Below are 20,492 nucleotides of genomic sequence, written 5' to 3' on the forward strand. Positions count from 1 at the left end.
GACTGGCCTTAGCAGTGAAGACGGAAGCAAAGAAGGCATTCAATAACTCTGCCTTCTCTATATCCTTTGTCACCAGGGCACCCGCCCCATTCAGCAGTCGGCCCACGTTTTCCCTAGTCTTCCTTTTGCTATTGATATATTTGTATTTGAAGAAGGCCTTCTTGTTGTCCTTGACATCCCTTGCCAGATTTAATTCCAACTGGGCCTTAGCCTTCCTCGTCACATCCCTGCACACTCTGACAACGTCCCTGTATTCCTCCCAAGTGGCCTGTCCCCTTTTCCACATTCTGTAGACTTCCTTCTTCTGTTGGAGTTTGGCCAGGAGTTCCTTGCTCATCCATGCAGGTCTCCTGCCCGCTTTGCTCGACCTCCCACTCAGAGGGATGCACCAATCTTGAGCCTGGAGGAAGTGATACTTGAATATCAACCAGCTTTCTTGGACCCCTCTTCCTTCTAGGGCCCTGCCCCAGGAGATTCCCCTAAGTAGGTCCCTGAAGAGGCCAAAGTTAGCTCTCCTGAAGTCCAGGGTTGCAATCCTACTCATTGCCCTGCTCCCTCCTCGTAGGATCCTGACCTCCACCCTCTCACAGTCACTGCAGCCAAGGCTGCCCCCAGCCTTCACATCTCCAACCAGACCTTCTTTGTTTGTTAGTACAAGGTCTAGCGTTGCACCTCTCCTCGTTGGCGTCTCCACCACCTGGGTCAAAAAGTTGTCCTCAGTGCTCTGCAGGACCCTCCTGGACTGTTTGTGCCTAGCTGTGCTGTCTTCCCAGCAGATGTCAGGGTGGTTGAAGTCCCCCATGAGAACCAGGGCCTGTGATCATGAGGCTACTTCCAGCTGTCTGTAGAAGGCTTCATCGATGACTTCATCCTGATCAGGTGGCCTGTAGTAAACCCCCACCACCGTGTCACCCATGTTAGCCTGCCCTTTAATCCTAACCCATAGGCTCTCACCTTGCTCTTCATCCACCCCGAGGCAGAGCTCCACACATTCTAGTTGCTCCCTCACATAAAGGGCAACTCCACCACCTCGCCTTCCTGGCCTGTCTTTCCTAAAAAGCACCTAGCCATCCATGACAGCATCCCAGTCACGTGAGCTATCCCACCATGTCTCTGTGATTGCAACGAGATCATGGCTCTGCGACCGCACACAGATCTCTAATTTTTCCTGCTTATTCCCCATGCTGCGTGCATTGGTGTACAGGCATTTCAGAGACCCAATTGAGCATGCAGGCTTCTCAGGAGAGGTGCAAGGGGATCCTCCATAGCCATGTCTCGTGCTGTCTCCCCTGGCTTCATGCACCCACTGGAGGCATTCTGACTTGAGCAGCGTTTTACTGACTACCCTGTCTCTATAACTCTCCCCTTCCCTCATCTTTCCTAGTTTAAAGCTTTCCTTACCAGGCTAGCCAACCTGTTGGCAAAGTCACGTGCACCCTGCTTAGTGAGGTGGACCTCAACAAACAGGGTCCCATGGTCATGGAAACCAAAACCCTGCTGCCAACACCAGCAGCACAGCTAGTTATTACCTTGGAAAATCCATCTGCTCCTCCTCCTGTCCTTCCCCCTCACAGGCAGGATTGAGGCGAAAATGACCTGGGCTCCCAGGCCCTTGATCACCATCCCCAGAGCTCTGAAATCCTGTTTGATGGTATGCAGTTTGCCCTTGGTGTCATTAGGGCACACATGGAAGAGCAGCAGAGGGTAATAGTCCAATGCATGGACAAGTCTTGGCAGTCTTTTCATGACATCTCGTATTTGAGCCTCTGGCAGGTAGCAAACCTCTCTGGACAAGAGGTCAGGTCAGCAGAGAGGTGCCTCTGACCCCTGCAACAGGTAGTCACTCACAACAATCAGTCACCGCTTCTTCTTGGTTTTCCCACATGACACAGGGTCTGTCAGGCTAGTTGCTTCCCTTGAAGCCATGCCCAGCTCCTCCTCAGCCTGGAGAGCACTAAAACTGTTCCTCAAAGGCAAGTCTTCAGGAGGAGCAAGAGCCTTTCTCCTTCTACAAGAGGTGACCAGTTTCCAGCCTTCTTCTACAGTGTTATGATGTACTTTTTCACACAGCAGATTACAGATATTTTGTAAGAATGGATGAAACAGAATCCCTGGGATCATGACATGCAGCCTATTGGAGGCTGTTGCAGTTGTTGGTGTAGAAAGCTCAGAATCATAAGTACCAGTTAATATTGTGTGTTAACCTCAGTGATTTTAGTGAAAGCGAAAGACTTTTAAGAGAGTCTGATAAACAACTGAAGATGATCTGAAAGCATGAATAATAACCTCCAAGTCATCTTTATAGTAAAAGTGCTCTTTGCATCATGAAGTATGCAGAAGGGATTCAGACTACATGTATTAAACAATATTTCATAAATTAATAATACTTATTATTATGAAAGTTCCTGCTAGAATAGAGTTCTTCTGGTCTCCTTTAATTCTGCGGATTCTTTAAAAGATCTTAGTACAGCAGCCATCTAACACTGACTCAAGTGTTTACATTTTAAATGCCTGCAATAAGGTCGATTAATTCTGTCCAATGGCTCTTCTCTTCTGAGACAGGATGAGTCTTTGTCAGTATTTCCTACCACCTTGATTCTGTGTAAGTGGTTATAATTTTACTGAAAAAGTGAGGTGACATTTCATCATTTACAGTCCTATTTCTACTCCCATGAAGAACAAGAAACTTTCTTCCTCTCCCTCTCTCTCTAGCTTGAAACACATTTATTATACAAAGTAGAAGAGGTGTTGAGAGATGCCCAGCCTAGAACAGCAATTTCCTGATCAATATGACTCTGCATTGAAATGAGGGAAGTCCAGGCTCAGGTCATTTATTGGAAGTACAGAAAAGCAATACATCTGTAACTGAGCAACTGGGCTGTCTTTGCTTACTGAAGGATCTCTTTCTCTCTCCCTTTGCCTTTGGACAGATGTTTCTTGGCGTGATAAACATATTGCCGTGCGAGTTTTGAAATGGATCCATTTAAAAAGCAGGTTCTTTTGGATGAATTGGCATTTTCACTAAGTAATACAAAAAAGCTGGCAAGCTACAATTAGGCCTTATCAGAGCCAGAATTTCCGGGATCAGCAGCTGTATTGTGCCACTGTTTCTGTCTTACTCATGCTGGTACTACTAGTAGCATAGATGTTGGCACAACACCAAGCAGCTGTAACAATTACAGTGCTAATAAAACATTGTTTTTTTTCTTTTCATTACAACTATTTAACAATAGATATAAAGTAACCTAATTTCAACCTAATTATTTCCTTTTGTATATTCCTTTTTTAAATTACTGCTTTAAATTACTTCATGAGATAACTGGATCTCTGTGCAAGATGCTAATCAATTAAGCATGCAGATTTAGCTAAAGGCACTGTAGCAGGTGCCCAATTTAGTTTCATGCAATGTTTCTATATTATAGGATTGATAGGGTAAGGTCAAAGACGTGCCACAGTAAATCATGGTTCATGATAGGCAGACATAATAGGCATTTCTAAAAACCCGATTCAAAATAAAGGTGGTAGTTGACGCTTTTCACCCCGTGTTCAGAGTCTAAGCCAAAAGTAGCTGTAGTCTGCATTCAATTCCTGTGGACAGATGCCCACATCACAGGTACTTCAGCCAGCACAAATTCAGATTCATGCCAGTAACTGAACTGAGCAACTGACTGAACAGACACGAGCTGACCTCTTTTACCCCTATGATCCCCTTTCAGAGTGCATGCGGCTGTGGGATGGTTAGTTCTCCGTCATCTCCCCTCACTCCAGGCCCTTTTTTTAATCTATATTCGTTTTTTTGCAGGCACAGGCAAATTGAAAAGAAAAAAAAAAGTCCAAAACATTCCAAAGATGAGGAAAATTGCACAAAATGACTAGATAGGTATTAAATTTCACTTCAAAATTGACAACTTGAGAAGAGGCCATTACAGTATATCTGATATTTTTAAATAAGCTGTCATCTGTACAGTATTTTTCTCATTAAGAAAGAAAATCATCCTGCCTTAGACTTTATACAATTTCACCTATCGTAGCGTGGAGAAGAGATGCTTGTCCTTTCATTCCTGGGGCTTTGATGCTTGTTTCATTAAATCAGAAAGAGTTCTGTCATTGCCTCTCTGAAGAGAAGAAATAAGCTTGATTTTCACGATCCTTCCCTCCCCTCCTGTTTTTAAAACAGTAAAAAGCAAATTTGCACAAGATAAAAAACAGACTAAGAAAACAAATCTTATTCAGAAAATTCACTATAACTTAATCAATTTCCCAATTACACTAATTGAAAAGAACAATAATAAGAGGCTATGTATTTTGTGGCAGTCAAAAGGAAATGTTTAATTACTGTGTGCATGTAAAATGACAGCTTAAAGCATTCTTTAAGCAACAGTGCTCTTTGCGGGGTAATTAGTGAAAAAATAGAGAATAAACAGATGATAGCTTTTAGGCTAAACAAATTCATTTCAATTCCGGTCAGTGATAAATAACTATAAAGTGAACTATCACATCATCCAACAGGAAACTTTATATTTCAGTCTATAATTATTATGAACTATGTTTTCTTCTATGAATATATCCGTTTACTAAGCAGAGTAGCAGTAAAGAAAGCAGGCTGTAGTGTAGAATCAGGCTCTGGTTTCTTAGCAGATACCGCCATTTAAGTTCTTGACTATGTGATGAACAGGTCAGCTTATTATTTTGCTACTACCAAAATAAGATAACTAGGTGATTTTCAGGTTCACTATTTAGTGCCTTTTCTGAAGAAGCATCAGTGCATATTCATTTTTGGTTCATACAACTATAACCTCAGTTTACTGTTGTATGAGTAAATTTTTCAGTTAGTTCTAAGTTGATGAAGTATTCTCTTAGAGACTGTCTCTTTGTGCTCCAGCAGTCAGATCTTCGCTTCAGCTGGCTCATGAAATAGCCTGCCATTGTAGTCCAAAGGGCTACGCAAAATTGCAGAGGTGTATGAAATGGAAGGCATTTCATTTGGGAATGTCGCTGGGGAACTCATTCAAGAAATGAACAGGGATTTGAGTCTTGTCCTCGCCTGGAACAGGAAGATATTAGAACGTTCAAAACTTTCCTTTTTTTCCCCAACTCAGTTTCTAATAATCATCTAATAATCTGAGTCAATGCTTGGATGAAAGAGATTTTGATAGGATGACATGTACAAACACCGAATGTACAGTAACCCTTAAAAGTGGTATAGCAATATTTATTGATTCCTGTTAGAATTTTCAGTAGAGGACATAAGTCCCTTTTGGCCAATTGTATGGAAGCTCTCTGCAATCCTTTACTAAATAGGAAACAGGAGCTTTAAGGTTTTTTTTTAGTGGTAGGACAGAATCAATGAGTCTTCTCCTGTACAAATGAAATAACCATGCTGATAGGGAAGAAAACATGCAACGTACACTGCGATTTGCAAATATGGAGTAGCAGCTACTGAAGGTAATGCTTTCAAATGTGAAGTGAGACTAAATAGATTTTAAGCTTAAATACTTTGGGTTTTTTTGTCTAGAATTCCTTACAGGTTGGGAAGATTTTTTTTTTTGACCATTCCCCCATATCTGTCCTCTAGTAATCTAAAAACCATTCAGGTGCTCAACTAAGTGCAATAAATACAATTTTAGACCTATGTTGTGTTAATATAACATGATGGTCGTGCAATAACAAGGAATGCTTGCTATGGAGTTAGGATTCTATTGCTAGAGAAGATAGCTTATCAGTGAGCATGTTCTCCCCTTTTTCTAACTACCTGTACCTGAGGCTCCAGGCTAGAGACTTGGCATGAGCACACTAATACAGTGCAACAGACCCAGTATATTATTCTTTGGTTCTGTACCTGTGAGTCAAGGAGTACAAACAGTTTGTGAATGGTTTGTATGACTGACAACAATTGCAGAGAGGAGATAATAACTTTGGAGACTTTAGATCACCCAGCTGACAGGTACATTAAATAGCACTGTTTGCAGTTTGAGGTAGAAAAGATGCATGTAAAAGTATCCCGCAGTATCTACATGCCCAGGCCAAACTCTAGTAGTCAAAATATAAATGGGCCAAAAATAGGGGTTCTACATCTTTTGTAAGAATACTATTTTTACCTCATTTACAACACTGTATATCAGGAATAACGCTTGCAATTGGTGCGACATTTAAGGAGTTAAAGGAGAGAAAAATAACAGCTTCTTGAAAGAAAAGTGACAAAAGAAAATTGGGCAAATATAAGCAATGCAGTTCTTCTCATTTCTTTACCATTAGCCATAACTTAATGTTTTTTATTATTATTTTAAAAAAGAACCGACTTACGAGTTTAAACTGGAAGTTCTTGCGAAAAGAAAAAATATATAGCCTGCTGCTGTCTATGATTATCTCATAATATTCAGTTTCTTCCTGGGAGAATCACACCTTGTGGATTTTTTTCAGACATTATTTTTATTTATGCAGATTGGATTATTTATTCAGCAAATAGTCATGTGATATTTAGACACACACCATGCAGCTCAGCTAGTGGGTTGGGATTATAGAAATCGTGAGCTAAGAGTTCATTTTAAAAGTTTGTAAACAATCTATTATCTAATTTCTTAAATTAAATGAATGAGTGAAAAAAAGCAAATGAATATGTTATGTCCTATGACATATGATGGGGAGATACATAGCATAAAATGGGGGAAATGTGCCAAGTAAAATTACTTATTCATTTTTCCGCCGTCTAGTTTATACATACCACTTAATGGCAATGCATAACAGAATATTTAGACCTTAATGGAAACAGCTTAGAAAGTATTTTAGCAAAGCAGCTGCTTTCCAACTGAACTCCCATGTAAAGATAATGAACTTTCACAGGGATTTAAAAAGCAGGAAAATTGTTTCATAACATGGTAAACTGTATTTTTATAGAAACAATGTACCAAGATAAAACTACTCGAATAATCTAAAAATATTTAGGCTATTTCTTTTTATCCAACACTCACTTGAAAACCTATTAAGATGATCTGGTTTTTGAAATGTCATACAATCTGCCAGGCAAGATAAGGCCAAGAAATCTGAGTCAAGGGTAAAATCAACACTGAAAAGCTAGATAAAGGATAAAAATTTAATTTATACTGCTTTATAAAAATCAAATCTTTTCTACTCCAAACTCTTCTGTACTCCCATGGATTTTGTTAGTCTTTATTCATTAAAGTGTCAGTCTACTAACTGCATTTGCCTTACTTTGATTCAGAGATAACCTCATGTAGAACAGCTGTCTGTTTTTCCATAGGGAATTTGAAACACAAATATAAAATCCTTACCTGGCATTTTATGACTAAAGATTACTCAGTGCTTTCCTTTAGCATTTACTTTCTTCTTTTGATAACCAAGTTTATTAAATTTATTAAGTTTAATGATCTAACTTAAAATTTTAAAACACAATCATAAGGGCAAATGATTGAACTTGAAAGTAACCCATTAATAGTATTTTCCTATTAGATCACATACTTTATATATGTGTATCACGATAGAAGGCTTTGTATTTTATAATCTAGGATCTTTAAATAGATTTGAATTTTAAAATGTACATTTACAGTTAAAGTTGTGAATTCTTTCCACAGATGTAGGAGTCATTTCACCTAACATAGGTAATCAGTCAATGTTAGTCATTTAGACCTCATCTAAATGTCAATGGAGAGAGAAATAAACATGACAGAGGGGAGTTTATTCCAGTAATGCAGGACATCAATTTTAGAATGAGATGGATTGCCCCCTTTTATCTCTCTCCACTGACAGCAGGAAGTTTGGATAACTGGGTTAAATTAGACACTTGACTTTTAGAAAACAGAACTTCGGTATAACTTCGCAGTCGTTGTTGTCAGTTCACATTTTTCAAGACTGTTTAGCACAGACGGAGAGTGGTCTTAATTTTGTAATTCTGTAAGTTTCTGCTTAAAGCCCAATTTGGTGGTTCTCAAATCTGCTGCCTTTTGATTTGCTTGATTTGTTGAATGTAGTATTAGATAAACATTTACAAAGATTAAAATCATTTAAGAATTATTATGTGTAGGTTAAGGTTTCTGGAATCTTGTCTATGTGACACCTACTACATAGAGCATAACTTTTCATCTACAGAAAGCTGATGTGCTTTTGGGAATGCAGACCTCATCCTGTTCTCACCTGTTTAAAGGCAGCAGTTTTCTCTGCTTTCACCTGTACTATTGCCAGTCCTTCCCCCAGTTAGATTATGGTCTCATCACAGTGTTTTCCAGATATCAAGCTGGAGCAAGTTTAGTAGAAAGATGCCTTAAGGAATAATGCAGTGAATAGGCCTGTGTAAATCTTTAGGAGTGTGATGAGTTCAGTGACAATATAAAGCATAGAATGCTATAGAAAGATCAAAAAAACTATACCCAAAGAATCAGATGACCTTTGAAAGGTGAAGTAGTAGGAATAGGATGAAGTTCAGTAACTCAAAATGCAAGGTTTCCGGAGCTAATGCAAGCTTTTGCTATAAACTAGAAGATGATGGGTGCGGCATTTGCAAGTGGCAAGGGAAAAAGAGTAATCTGGGTGGTGAAGCTGATCATACCATGACTGCAAGCCACCATTTCAATGCACTAGGGAATGTCATCATAGGATGTTGGGGAAGAGATTTTTCAGTAGAAAGAAAAGAAATAACGGCACAAGGCAAGACAGTGGTGAGGCATCCTCTGAAATGTTGTGTACAATCCTAGTTATTCAAGTTGGATACAGATGAACTCAAACCAGGATAGATGAAAAAGAAAATAGCTAGTATGGTGTCTTCTGAGAGAAAAGCAAAAATGTACTTAGTCGAGACTGAGAAGAGATATGATTCCCATCTGTAAAAACACTGAGGCGAAATACTAAAAACAGAAAAGAGCTTTTAGAGATGCTGGATATTTTTTTCCTAAGCATTGGTTGATTTAAACTGTCTCCAAGTGTATTTTTACTGAAACTTAGAATAAGATTCAGAACTGTTAGTTCAGCGAGGTTTCTGAAACAATATTCTTAAAGAATAAACAGAGAGAGAAATCTAACTGTTCTTGAGATGATTTGATCAGTTTGTATATATCAGTTCTATGATCAGGGTTTGGCCACAGCAGGGGAATAAATTCAATAACTCAGGAGTCCTATTTGCCTAATGTAGTCTAAAATCCATGCAGATTTGTGATGGTTCCTCATTTGACATTCATTATTCAGAAGGGCCTCATCTTCATCAAATTACCTCCTGCTCTTTTTCAGTAAGTTGCTAATACCCATCTCATGCATATTATAATGCTACTTAGATTCTCCTTTTATACATGGCAGACAGGTATTCTCAAACAGTTTTAAGAACCCTGATATATTTGTTGCATCTAAATTGTAGGATAAAACTTGCTTAATTTAGCAGAAGGATTTTACAAATGATTTCTGATTTCTTTTTACCGTTGTAATCATTAAACAGGATTTGTTTTGCATATATCATCAAAATATTCATATTTGTAAGGCTGCGACTCTGACTAGATATAATTCTTCAATAAAGTAAAGCTCTATTTTGTCTTTCTTCTAACCTGTCTTTACATTAACCTCTTACATGGTATGTTAAAAATATAATTAATATTTTAAATATGTTTTGCTAATATACTCCAAGGATCAGGATTACATTTGTCCTAAAAGGAAAGAGAATTAACCTGAACATCAACATTTTTACATTTTTACAGACGTTTGTAGTTTCCTTGGGGGAACTTTTCTTAGAGAGAGGGAGAGGCCCAATTAGCAAGGACAAAATCATTGCTAACAGTCATGTACAACATGTAAAAGGTGTATAATTCAAGCTGGATTTTCAAGTAAAGGTTTAGATGGGAGACCCTAGGTCTCATAAAAAACTAATCAGTTATCAGAACTGTTGAGTGTTGAAATTTTGGAATAATCTGACTTTGGCACTTGGTCCTGCAGGGAATTGAAGCAGTTTGGGTGTGAACAGGTACTAGTAAGGTACAGGTGCCATACCCGTAAGTGTATGCTAACACTGAGTATGTCATTAGTTCCATGGTTTTCAACTGATACTATTCGTGTATCAGAGCGAATCAGAGCGCAGCCAACAGAGGCAGCCAACAGAGGCAGCGAACAGACGCAGCAGTTTGCGCAGCAGTTCGCGCAGAAGGGCGCCAGAAGGCAAAGAAGGCATCTCTCCATTTTGCACATTTTGCACAGTGGTGTGTCCTTCCCCGGGGCATGGTCATGACACGCCGCAGAGCACGTTCCCCAATGGCTGCGGGAGGTGCTGCATTGGCTGTGTCTGAGGCCTCAAGCCAGACAGACCCTCAGACAGCAGATGCAGCTCTGCAGGTGTCAGGCTGCAGGGAGTGCCTGGGGCCTCTCCGTGAGGCCTGGACTGACAGACAGCTCTCCTGTGTGAGGTGTGCTGTGGTTGACCAGTTGCGTCACCAGATAAAGGAGTTACGGGAGGAGGTTAGTAGGCTGCGTAGCATCCGAGAGGATGAGCGGGAGATTGACAGGGCGTTCTCGGAGACTGTTCAGCTCCGGAAGTCCCCTGCCCCCACTGCAGTGGAGTTGTCAGAGGGCTCAGCACCGTGTGTAAAGGTGCATCATAACGCTGTTGAAGAGGGCTGGAAGCTGGTGACCTCTCGTAGAAGGAGAAAGGCTCTTGCTCCTCCTCAAGAGTTGCCTGTGAAGAACAAGTTTAGCGCCCTCCAAGCCGAGGAGGAGCTGGGCATGGCTCCAAGAGAGGCAACTGGCCTGGCAGACCCTGTGCCGTGCAGGAACCCCCAGAAGAAACGGCGAGTGATTGTTGTGGGTGACTCCCTGCTGCAGGGGACAGAGGCACCTCTCTGCCGACCTGATCTCTTGTCCAGAGAGCTTTGCTGCCTGCCAGGGGCTCGGATAAGAGATGTCGTGGAAAGACTGCCAAGGCTTGTCCACGTGTCGGACTACTACCCTCTGCTGATCTTCCATGTGGGTGCTAACGACACGAAAGGCAAACTGCAAACCATCAAACGGGACTTCACAGCTCTGGGAATGGTGGTGAAGGGTCTGGGAGCCCAGGTCGTTTTCTCCTCAATCTTGCCTGTGAGGGGAAAGGACAGGAGGAGAAGTAGACGAGTTTTCCAAGTTAACAGCTGGCTGCGCCGCTGGTGTTGGCAACAGGGCTTTGGTTTCTATGACCATGGGACCCTGTTTGAAGATCAACAGCTGATGGGGAGCGATGGGATCCACCTTACCAAGCGGGGCACGCGTGTCTTTGCCAACAGATTGGCCAGCCTGGTACGGAGGGCTTTAAACTCGGCAAGATGGGGGAAGGGGAGTGGTATAGTGGCAGGGGAGTCAGTAAAACACCGCTCAAGTCAGGATGCCTCCAGTGGGTGCATACAACCAGGGGAGACAGCATGGGACATGGCTATGGAGGATCTTCTTGCACCTCTTCTGGGAAGCCTGCGTGCTTGACTGGCTCTCTCAAATGCCTGTATACCAATGCACGCAGCATGGGGAATAAGCAGGAAGAGTTAGAGATCTGTGTGCGGTCACAGGGCCATGATCTCATTGCAGTGACAGAGACATGGTGGGATAGTTCACATGACTGGGATGCTGTCATGGATGGCTAGGTGCTTTTTAGGAAAGACAGGCCAGGAAGGCGAGGTGGTGGAGTTGCTCTTTATGTGAGGGAGCAGCTAGAATGTGTGGAGCTCTGCCTCAGGGTGGATGAAGAGCAAGGTGAGAGCCTATGGGTAAGGATTAAAGGGCAGGCTAACATGGGTGACACTGTTGTGGGGGTTTACTACAGGCCACCTGATCAGGAGGAAGTCATCGAGGAGGCCTTCTACAGACAGCTGGAAGAAGCCTTACGATCACAGGCCCTGGTTCTCATGGGGGACTTCAACCACCCTGACATCTGCTGGGAAGACAGCACAGCTAGGCACAAACAGTCCAGGAGGGTCCTGCAGAGGATTGATGATAATTTCTTGACTCAGGTGGTGGAGATGCCGACGAGGAGAGGTGTGCTGCTAGACCTTGTACTAACGAACAGAGAGGGTCTAGTTGGAGATGTGAAGGTTGGGGGCAGCCTTGGCTGCAGTGACCGTGAGATGGTGGAGTTGAGGATCCTGCAAGGAGGGAGCAGGGCAATGAGTAGGATTGCAACGCTGGACTTCAGGAGAGCTAACTTTGGCCTCTTCAGGGACCTACTTAGGGGAATCTCCTGGGGCAGGGCCCTAGAAGGAAGAGGGGTCCAAGAAAGCTGGTTAATATTCAAGCATCACCTCCTCCAGGCTCAGGATCAGTGCATCCCTCTGAGGAAGAAGTCCAGCAAAGCGGGCAGGAGACCTGCATGGATGAGCAAGGAACTCCTGGCAAAGCTCCAGCAGAAGAAGGAAGTGTACAGAATGTGGAAAAGGGGACAGGCCACTTGGGAGGAATACAGGGACATTGTCAGAGCGTGCAGGGATGCGACGAGGAAGGCTAAGGCCCAGTTGGAATTAAATCTGGCAAGGGATGTCAAGGACAACAAGAAGGCCTTCTTCAAATACAAATACATCAAGAGCAAAAGGAAGACTAGGGAAAACGTGGGCCGACTGCTGAATGGGGCGGGTGCCCTGGTGACAAAGGATATAGAGAAGGCAGAGTTATTGAATGCCTTCTTTGCTTCCGTCTTCACTGCTAAGGCCAGTCCTGAGGAATTCCAGACCTTGGAGACAAGAGAGGAAGTCTGGAGAAAGGAAGACTCTCCCTTGGTGGAGGAGGATCAGGTTAGAGATCTTTTGTCCAAACTTGACATCCACAAATCCATGGGCCCCGATGGGATGCACCCACGAGTGCTGAGGGAGCTGGCGGATGTTATCGCTAGGCCACTCTCCATCATCTTGGAAAGGTCCTGGAGATCAGGAGAGGTGCCTGAGGACTGGAAGAAAGCCAATGTCACTCCAGTCTTCAAAAAGGGCAAGAAGGAGGAGCCAGGAAACTCCAGGCCTGTCAGCCGCACCTCCATCCCTGGAAAGGTGATGGAACAGCTCCTCTTGAAGGTCATCACTAAGCATGTGGAGGACAAGAAGGTGATCAGGAGTAGTCAGCATGGATTCACCAAAGGGAAATCATGCTTGACCAATCTGATAGACTTCTCTGATGGAATGACTGGCTTGGTAGATGAGGGCAGAGCAGTGGATGTTGCCTCCCTGGACTTCAGCAAGGCTTTTGACACTGTCTCCCATCACATCCTCCTAGGTAAGCTCAGGAAGTGTGGGCTAGATGAGTGGACAGTGAGGTGGATTTTGAGAACTGGCTGGATGGCAGAGCTCAGAGGGTTGTGGTCAGTGGCGCAGAGTCAAGTTGGAGGCCTGTGGCTAGTGGTGTCCCACAGGGGTCAGTCCTGGGTCCAGTCTTGTTCAATATATTCATCAATGACCTGGAGGAAGGCGCAGAGTGCACCCTCAGCAAGTTTGCTGATGATACTAAACTGGGGGGAGAGGCTAACACACCAGAAGACTGTGCTGCCATTCAGAGGGACCTGGACAGGCTGGAGAGGTGGGCGGAGAGGAACCTCCTGAAGTTCAACAAAGGCAAGTGCAAGGTCCTGCACCTCGGGAGAAATAACCCCAGGCACCAGTACAGGCTGGGGACTGACCTGCTGGAAAGCAGCTCTGCAGAGAAGGACCTGGGAGTGCTGGTGGACAACAAGTTAAACATGAGCCAGCAGTGTGCCCTTGTGGCCAAGAAGGCCAATGGGATCCAGGGGTGCATTAGGCAGAGTGTTGCCAGCAGGTGGAGGGAGGTGATCCTACCCCTCTATTCAGCCCTGGTGAGGCCTCACCTGGAGTACTGTGTCCAGTTCTGGGCTCCCCAGGACAAGAGAGACATGGCACTCCTGGAGAGAGTCCAGCGGAGGGCTACCAAGATGATTAGAGGGCTGGAGCACCTCTCCTATGAAGAAAGACTGCAAGAGCTGGGCCTGTTCAGCCTGGAGAAGAGAAGATTGAGAGGGGATCTCATCAACGTGTACAAGTATCTGAAGGGGGAGTGTCGAGAGGATGAGGCCAGCCTCTTCTCCGTGGTGCCCAGCGACAGGACAAGAGGCAACGGGCAGAAACTGAAGCACAGGCAGTTCCATCTGAACCTGAGAAAAAACTTCTTCACTGTGAGGGTGACAGAGCATTGGACCAGGTTGCCCAGAGAGGTGGTGGAGTCTCCTTCGCTGGAGATATTCAAAAGCCGTCTGGATGTGATCCTGGGCAATATGCTCTAGAGGTGACCCTGCTTGAGCAGGGAGGTTGGACTAGATGATCTCCAGAGGTCCCTTCCAACCTAAACGATTCTGTGATTCTGTGATTCTGTGTATTTCATATCTTTATATGGTTTACTGTGTCAGGGGCTGAGTGTTGAGCTGTAAAGATTATTAGCACACTCTGAATTTTTTTCACTTGAAAATGCCAACGTGATAGTTATCCGATATCATGAGGAAAGGACCTGGTAAGCTCATTTTACATACTACAGTCTTATGAGAGTTCAACATTTAGTTTACATTTGTTTCACTGGGATATTGCCTGCTTTGGCGTACTGTTTTCATTTTAAAATACTCCCCCCACTTTGACTGGACATCATTACGAAAAAATAAAGACCCTAGTCCTCTCCCTTGCCCTGTTTTTCTGGGAGTTTTTTTTGTTTTTTTTTTAGGGGGCGGGAGGTTGCGTAACTATTATTTTCTAACCAACTCTGCTAAGGACCTCATATGATTGATGTTAGATTACTCACCTTTTGCTAGAGAAACACATGAGCAAAATTTTACTAAATACAATAAGCATATGAACATTTTATGGCTGAGAGAGCAAGAAGCAGTTATTACTGGATAGTTCTTTTGGTAAAAAATTGTGAAATATTATTTAACTTTGAAATCCACTTAGCTTTTGCCTATTTTGGCAATTTTATTTGTTAATTGTGCCGCATTTATGAACATTTGAATTTTAGAGAGGAATATGAAACACTGGGATAGAAATTTCTTAAATGATAGTAGCATAATATATAAATCAAATTAGTTTACATACTCATTTTAGGACAAACGGTTCAGTATTCACCTAAAAAAAGAGAGCTGTGGTCAGAAGAATAGTATTTCTTCCGTTCAGTGAGATACTGAAAATACAGGAATGCTTGTTTGTAACAGGTCCAAAACACAGCATTCCAAAATACTGTGGGTTTTTTTTTTTTCCCAAAGTATAAGACAAAAGTATGAGACAGGAAAACTAAAGTACTAAAAAAATACGCTCTTTGTACATGCAAAAAATATGTAGAATTTAATGAGGCAAGATACTATAGAAGCACAGTGGGATACAAAAATAGGTATTTATATGGGTAATAAAAGCATTTCAAATTGCATAAAGTAGAATATATAAGGCTTCTGATCTCCATACTTTGGCGTATGAGCCAACTGAGTCAGGGAAAAGAAATAAAGATGACAATCTTCTGATTTATAGCGGTCAGTTACATAATTGTGCATTAAGAGTTTTTTTAAAGCAGTCTGAAATCATTTGATTTCAATAAAACATACTGAAATTAACTGGACCACACTTACAGTTTTACCCATGCTTGGATGTAGTAATATTAGACCAAACAATGATTCTCATTTTAAAAGGTTTGTCCTACCTTTCTTTTGTCTTGGCATGTCTTCATGGAGCACAGGCTCTGCTGAAGAGCCTGGATGCCTCTTATTTCTCTCCTCAGTACCCTGGAATCAAAGGTAGAGTTCATCCCTGCCTTTTGAGGCCTCTAACATCCCATTTCTAAAGAATGTGAAGCAGAGTCTACCTGGGAAATCTGCATATGCAGAATCCCTTACTTCTTACTCCCTGGAGAATCTAGTTCTCTGCAGTGTCAGGTAGGAGCAAGGCTGAAAAGGCAACTTAAGATTAAAGAATAAAAAAGATTTAACACAATCATTTAGATGTTTAATGTTGTCTTTCCAGTGACTGGAGGTTCCCATGTAGCATGAGAAAAGCCAAAAGAAGAAAGTATTGTCAGTTTTGAGGGAACTTGCTGTGGTATTGAAATTATTTCACATAAGAGTAAAAAAAGGGCTTGAGGCACTTCTGCAAATGGGTAATTAAGATGTCACTTTCCTGAATAAACTAAAACAAAAAAATCCAAGCAAAATAAAATTTTCAGTCTGGGAGGGAAAAGATGCAGTGTGAGAAGAAGAGTCATTAGTGACAAATGATTCCATTCACATATGAAGACCCAGGTTCAAGTGTCAGGTCTCATGGGTGATTTGGAATCAGGCATAGGTCTTTTAAATCGATCTCAAATATAAAACTTGTGAATACACTGAATTTCTCTGACAAATTATCAACTTTAGATGTAAAATCTTGCTCAGACAAACCATGAGGAGTGATTGAATTTTCATATTTATTTAAAGAGTTCATGGTGCTAGTGAGAATTTTTAAATCTTTTTTGACATTGAATTTGAAATGAAAAAGATCATGAAAAAGCAGAATAAATATTTAAAAGTAAAAATGTCTCCACATCTACTGTTTTTAGTGTCAATGGTACCTAGTAAGAAAGATTTCTTCAAAATTAGCTTTAAACAAATGGACATTTTATTACCCAGAATGAACAAAACCATATTAATTTTGCGCTATCTTTGTATCTTCATTTTAGCACATGCTTTGCTACTAGTGTGTGAGATACCACACACACTTAGTGACAGCTAAGCTGGCAAATCCTCAGTATTGTCAACAACATACAATATGTTGAATAACATTAAATGTGCTTAGTATTCTAGAACTAAAAAGCAATCATGACTGGGATTTAGTTAGTGACAGATATCAGTTGCTGAAAAGAAAAGAACAAGTTAAAAGCTTTTGAGGAAACACCTTACATTAGTACTGTGGTAGAACGTAAAGAAGCAGGGAGAAGTAGCAGGAATGATACAGCCTGAGAGTCAGAATCACACTGAAAACGATTAGGCAAAGATTCTTTTCAGAACGGTAGTGATAGTATACTGTACACTCACAGGGTCGGATTTGGACATAGAAAGAGACCTTGATAGTATTTCAGATAGGTAAATATTTCTGGGAACAACTTCCTAGTTGTAGAATGGAAAACAAATGTTGCTTATAAACAGAAGTCCCTATTGTTCCATGTGCTATTAATTTGGAAACATTTTTGAGACCCAGTAGTAAAAGGCACTGGATTCATATTATTCTTATTATTTCTGTTTCCCTAAAATTCTCTTATGCAAGCATAATCTCTGGTAGAGAAAAGAGCTAGGCTGTGTGAGAGCAAGCACCTATTCAAATAGCAAATTGCTTTTAGCAGTTCTTCCTCAAGGTTATTTTGATATGAAAGTCCTTTGCAACTCTTGCAGTATATCCTGTATATCTCAGATTAATGTATATTTTTGATTAACAAAGATTATTCTTTTTAAGCATTGCTCAAGCATATCAGAATGCAAATAAATTAGGGTAGAGGGGTGGAGCTCCTGTGTGAAGGAGCATATTGCAGTCTTTACCTTCTCATTCATCCGGTTGTGCCCTTGTGTTACTCCACATGATATACTACTTGTCCTTCAGCAATGGAAGGCCGGACACAAGCATGAAGTAGGCATTGTGCAGTGCAGCATCTTCTCTTTGGCTTTGGTTTGAAGAAGCTGCAGAAAAGCCAGAGCACTGCACATTTTCTGGGATTTTTTTCACCACCTCAGTGAGATAATAAAGAGTACTGGGACATCTAAAATCCCTTCCCTCCAAGTAAATCCATGCCTAGTTTAGCTGCATAATTTTAGAAGCGATAACGTTGTTTATGCTAAGACATGACTGTCTTCTGGAGTCCCAGAACTGCCATTCTGTGTAACCATACACACAGCATGTATGGTTAAATTTCTCCTTATCAGAGCAGAAACCAATGATGAGCTCACAAATTTAAATCTTACTTTTAAAGTAGGGGGAAGAGTTCTTGCTTTAGACGTGCAAAATGGCAGTACAGGTTAAACCAGGTTTATGTACTCCTAATACATTGTTAAATAGTTAGTCTCATGCAAAATTACTTTCTTCTCATTTAGGGAATGCATGTTGTACATATGGCTCCACCTAATCTTATGCCACTTTGCAAAGCAAAAACTAATCTTAATTCCAGAGGACTCAATAGCCTTCAATTATACAAGTTTAAAGATCTCTGCTACAGTTCATAAAGACTGCATGTACATTATAAATTCATTTAATTGCTCTACAGAGATGCTGATCCTAATTAAGGCTTCATTGGTTTCTTTATTGAAAACAGACTTGAAATTGCCTAATTAAGCATGGAAAAAAAAAATTAGATGAAGACTGTTTACATAAGGGAACTAAGTGTCTGCCAAGCTTTAACTCACCTGTAAGCCTGGAAGGGATTTTCTTTTTCTACATCTCAGTACCTTATCTCCTTTGAGTGAGTCACAGATGGGGGGGACTGCGAGGCAAAATTCTTGTTCGGGTGGTATTTCTCAATTTGCAGTTAAGTTCTCCATTTTGCAGTTCTCCATTTTCTGGATCTCAGATATATCATACAATTTGTGTTGTACTGTACAGTACAACTCTGTGTATGTTAGCTTGGGGCTATCTTTTCTGCAAATTGTGCTTTTCAAGAGGTCTTCTGAAGCAGGCCAGCAGCTTTGGGAGCAAACAAAACAGGAGACAGGGCAGAAGACTGGTACAGACAAGGAAGCATAACACGGGTGAGGCAAATAGAGTGGGGTTCTCTGACTCTCTTGGGTCCTGTCATCTCTGTTTTACCCCACGTTTTTTTTTCTTAATGCCATGCCTAGTTTTCAGCACTTACCTCTATCTTCCCCTCATTCTCCTGAGGGAGTGCTTTCTACATTGTTAACTACATAGATTTTAATGTTGTTCTTATAAATAACCTTAACAAAACATACTTGTTTCTTGAAATTTCACACTTTAAACTCTGAATGCAGTACTAGAGAAGTAGATAAACATCATATTCAGTTTCCTTGTCTGCTGCCTGTAATGAGCTAAAAATGGTGTTTATATAGTTTTAGAACTGTATATAGCTGGGAATTTAGGGAACACATGACAAGTGTGAGGGTTTGGCTTCTAAGACTCATATATATTAATGTGGTTATTACCATCACCACTAAAAGTGATTTCCATTATTTTCGGTTGTTGTGTTGCTACCTGAGCAAAAGTAATACTAAAGTAACTGACCTTTTTGTAAGGGTCCTCTGATGTATATATATAAAGTTATCTTTATAAGTGTTCAGCACTGATAATTGCCATTTACCACCAAAATGTTCAAGCAGATCTGTCTCATTAATGTTGCTTTTGCAAACCCAAAGTCCTGATAACATAGGTTATACTCCTTACTATAAACCAACTGGTTATATTACATTTGTTTAGAATGGAAATTTTATAGTAATAGGAAAAGTTTCTATTTACTTAATTTCTTGGTTTCATGAAATTCCCTATAGCTATCCTCTTCTCACATTTCTGCATACTGTGCATATTGCAACTGTTTCTCCTTTTGTTGTAATCTTCTGAAATGGCTTTCTGATAGATTTGTTTTTATATTGCACCTTATCAAACATGTAACAGTATTTCTAGGTGTTCGTGTTTGAAATCAGCAAACTTGACTTTGCTGTTTCCTGACTTTCATGAACGTTCTGAATTCTGGATATATTAGAAAGGTTTTGAAATTTGCATTTCTTAAATGGATGCATGAATGAACTTGCATTTTGTAGATGCCTGTAGAAAAACTAAAAAGTTTTTCTGTTTTCTGATTTTTCTTTTTATTTTCCTAATAGTACAAACAAGTGGAACAGTACATGTCATTCCACAAGTTACCTGCTGAAATGCGCCAGAAGATCCACGATTACTACGAGCACCGCTACCAAGGCAAGATTTTTGATGAAGAAAATATTCTTAATGAGCTCAATGATCCCCTTAGGGAGGTAAGATTGAAGCGTCCGAGCAGTTCTTCATGGTATGCAAAGCTTTCATGTCTTTGCTGTTTCTATGTTAAAATGCTATTTCTGTTTCTATTCGGTAATATTTTAATCGCATTTGATCACCTGCCTGGTCATTAAATGACCAGGAGAATGAGCTTTGTGTTAGATTGGATTGATACAAAGAAATACACATCTTCACACCCTGCTCTGAACCAGTCTGTCAGTCATTGCCACACAAGGATGTAACAGAGAGTGAAATTCCATTCTTAGTTGTTGAGGCTAACCTCAGGTTACATGTTGCTCAGATTTCTCTTTACCCTCTTCCTCTTCTGTCATTCTTTAAAATAGAGAGAGATCAGACTAGAATGTCCTTGAATGAAAGCTTTGTTCTACACTCCCTTCTTGCTAACTAGAATATCAGTACAGGTGAGAGCAATGAAAGCCACCAGTCAAGGGAGAGCTGATTTATATTATTCGATGAGGCAGCATCCTTGGCTAAGAAGGTCTTTACTTGAGACCAGGAAGCTGAAAATAATAATATGAGGTACAATCCATCAAAACCATCTGTTTTATTAAAAATCCA

General features: G+C 41.1%; 1 protein-coding gene across 2 annotated transcripts in view; it reads left to right on the plus strand.

The window, feature by feature from the left end:
• LOC138064728 (potassium/sodium hyperpolarization-activated cyclic nucleotide-gated channel 1) overlaps positions 1 to 20,492 on the plus strand; it is a 218,478-nt gene that overhangs the window by 149,414 nt on the left and 48,572 nt on the right. For both annotated transcript variants that reach the window (XM_068928537.1, XM_068928538.1), the window contains one exon: positions 19,766 to 19,912. In XM_068928537.1, coding sequence (XP_068784638.1) covers positions 19,766 to 19,912 — 147 coding nt within the window. The remainder of the gene's footprint in view (positions 1 to 19,765; positions 19,913 to 20,492) is intronic.

Source organism: Struthio camelus, chromosome Z, assembly GCF_040807025.1.
Source record: "Struthio camelus isolate bStrCam1 chromosome Z, bStrCam1.hap1, whole genome shotgun sequence".
NCBI classification, from domain to species: Eukaryota; Metazoa; Chordata; class Aves; order Struthioniformes; family Struthionidae; genus Struthio; species Struthio camelus.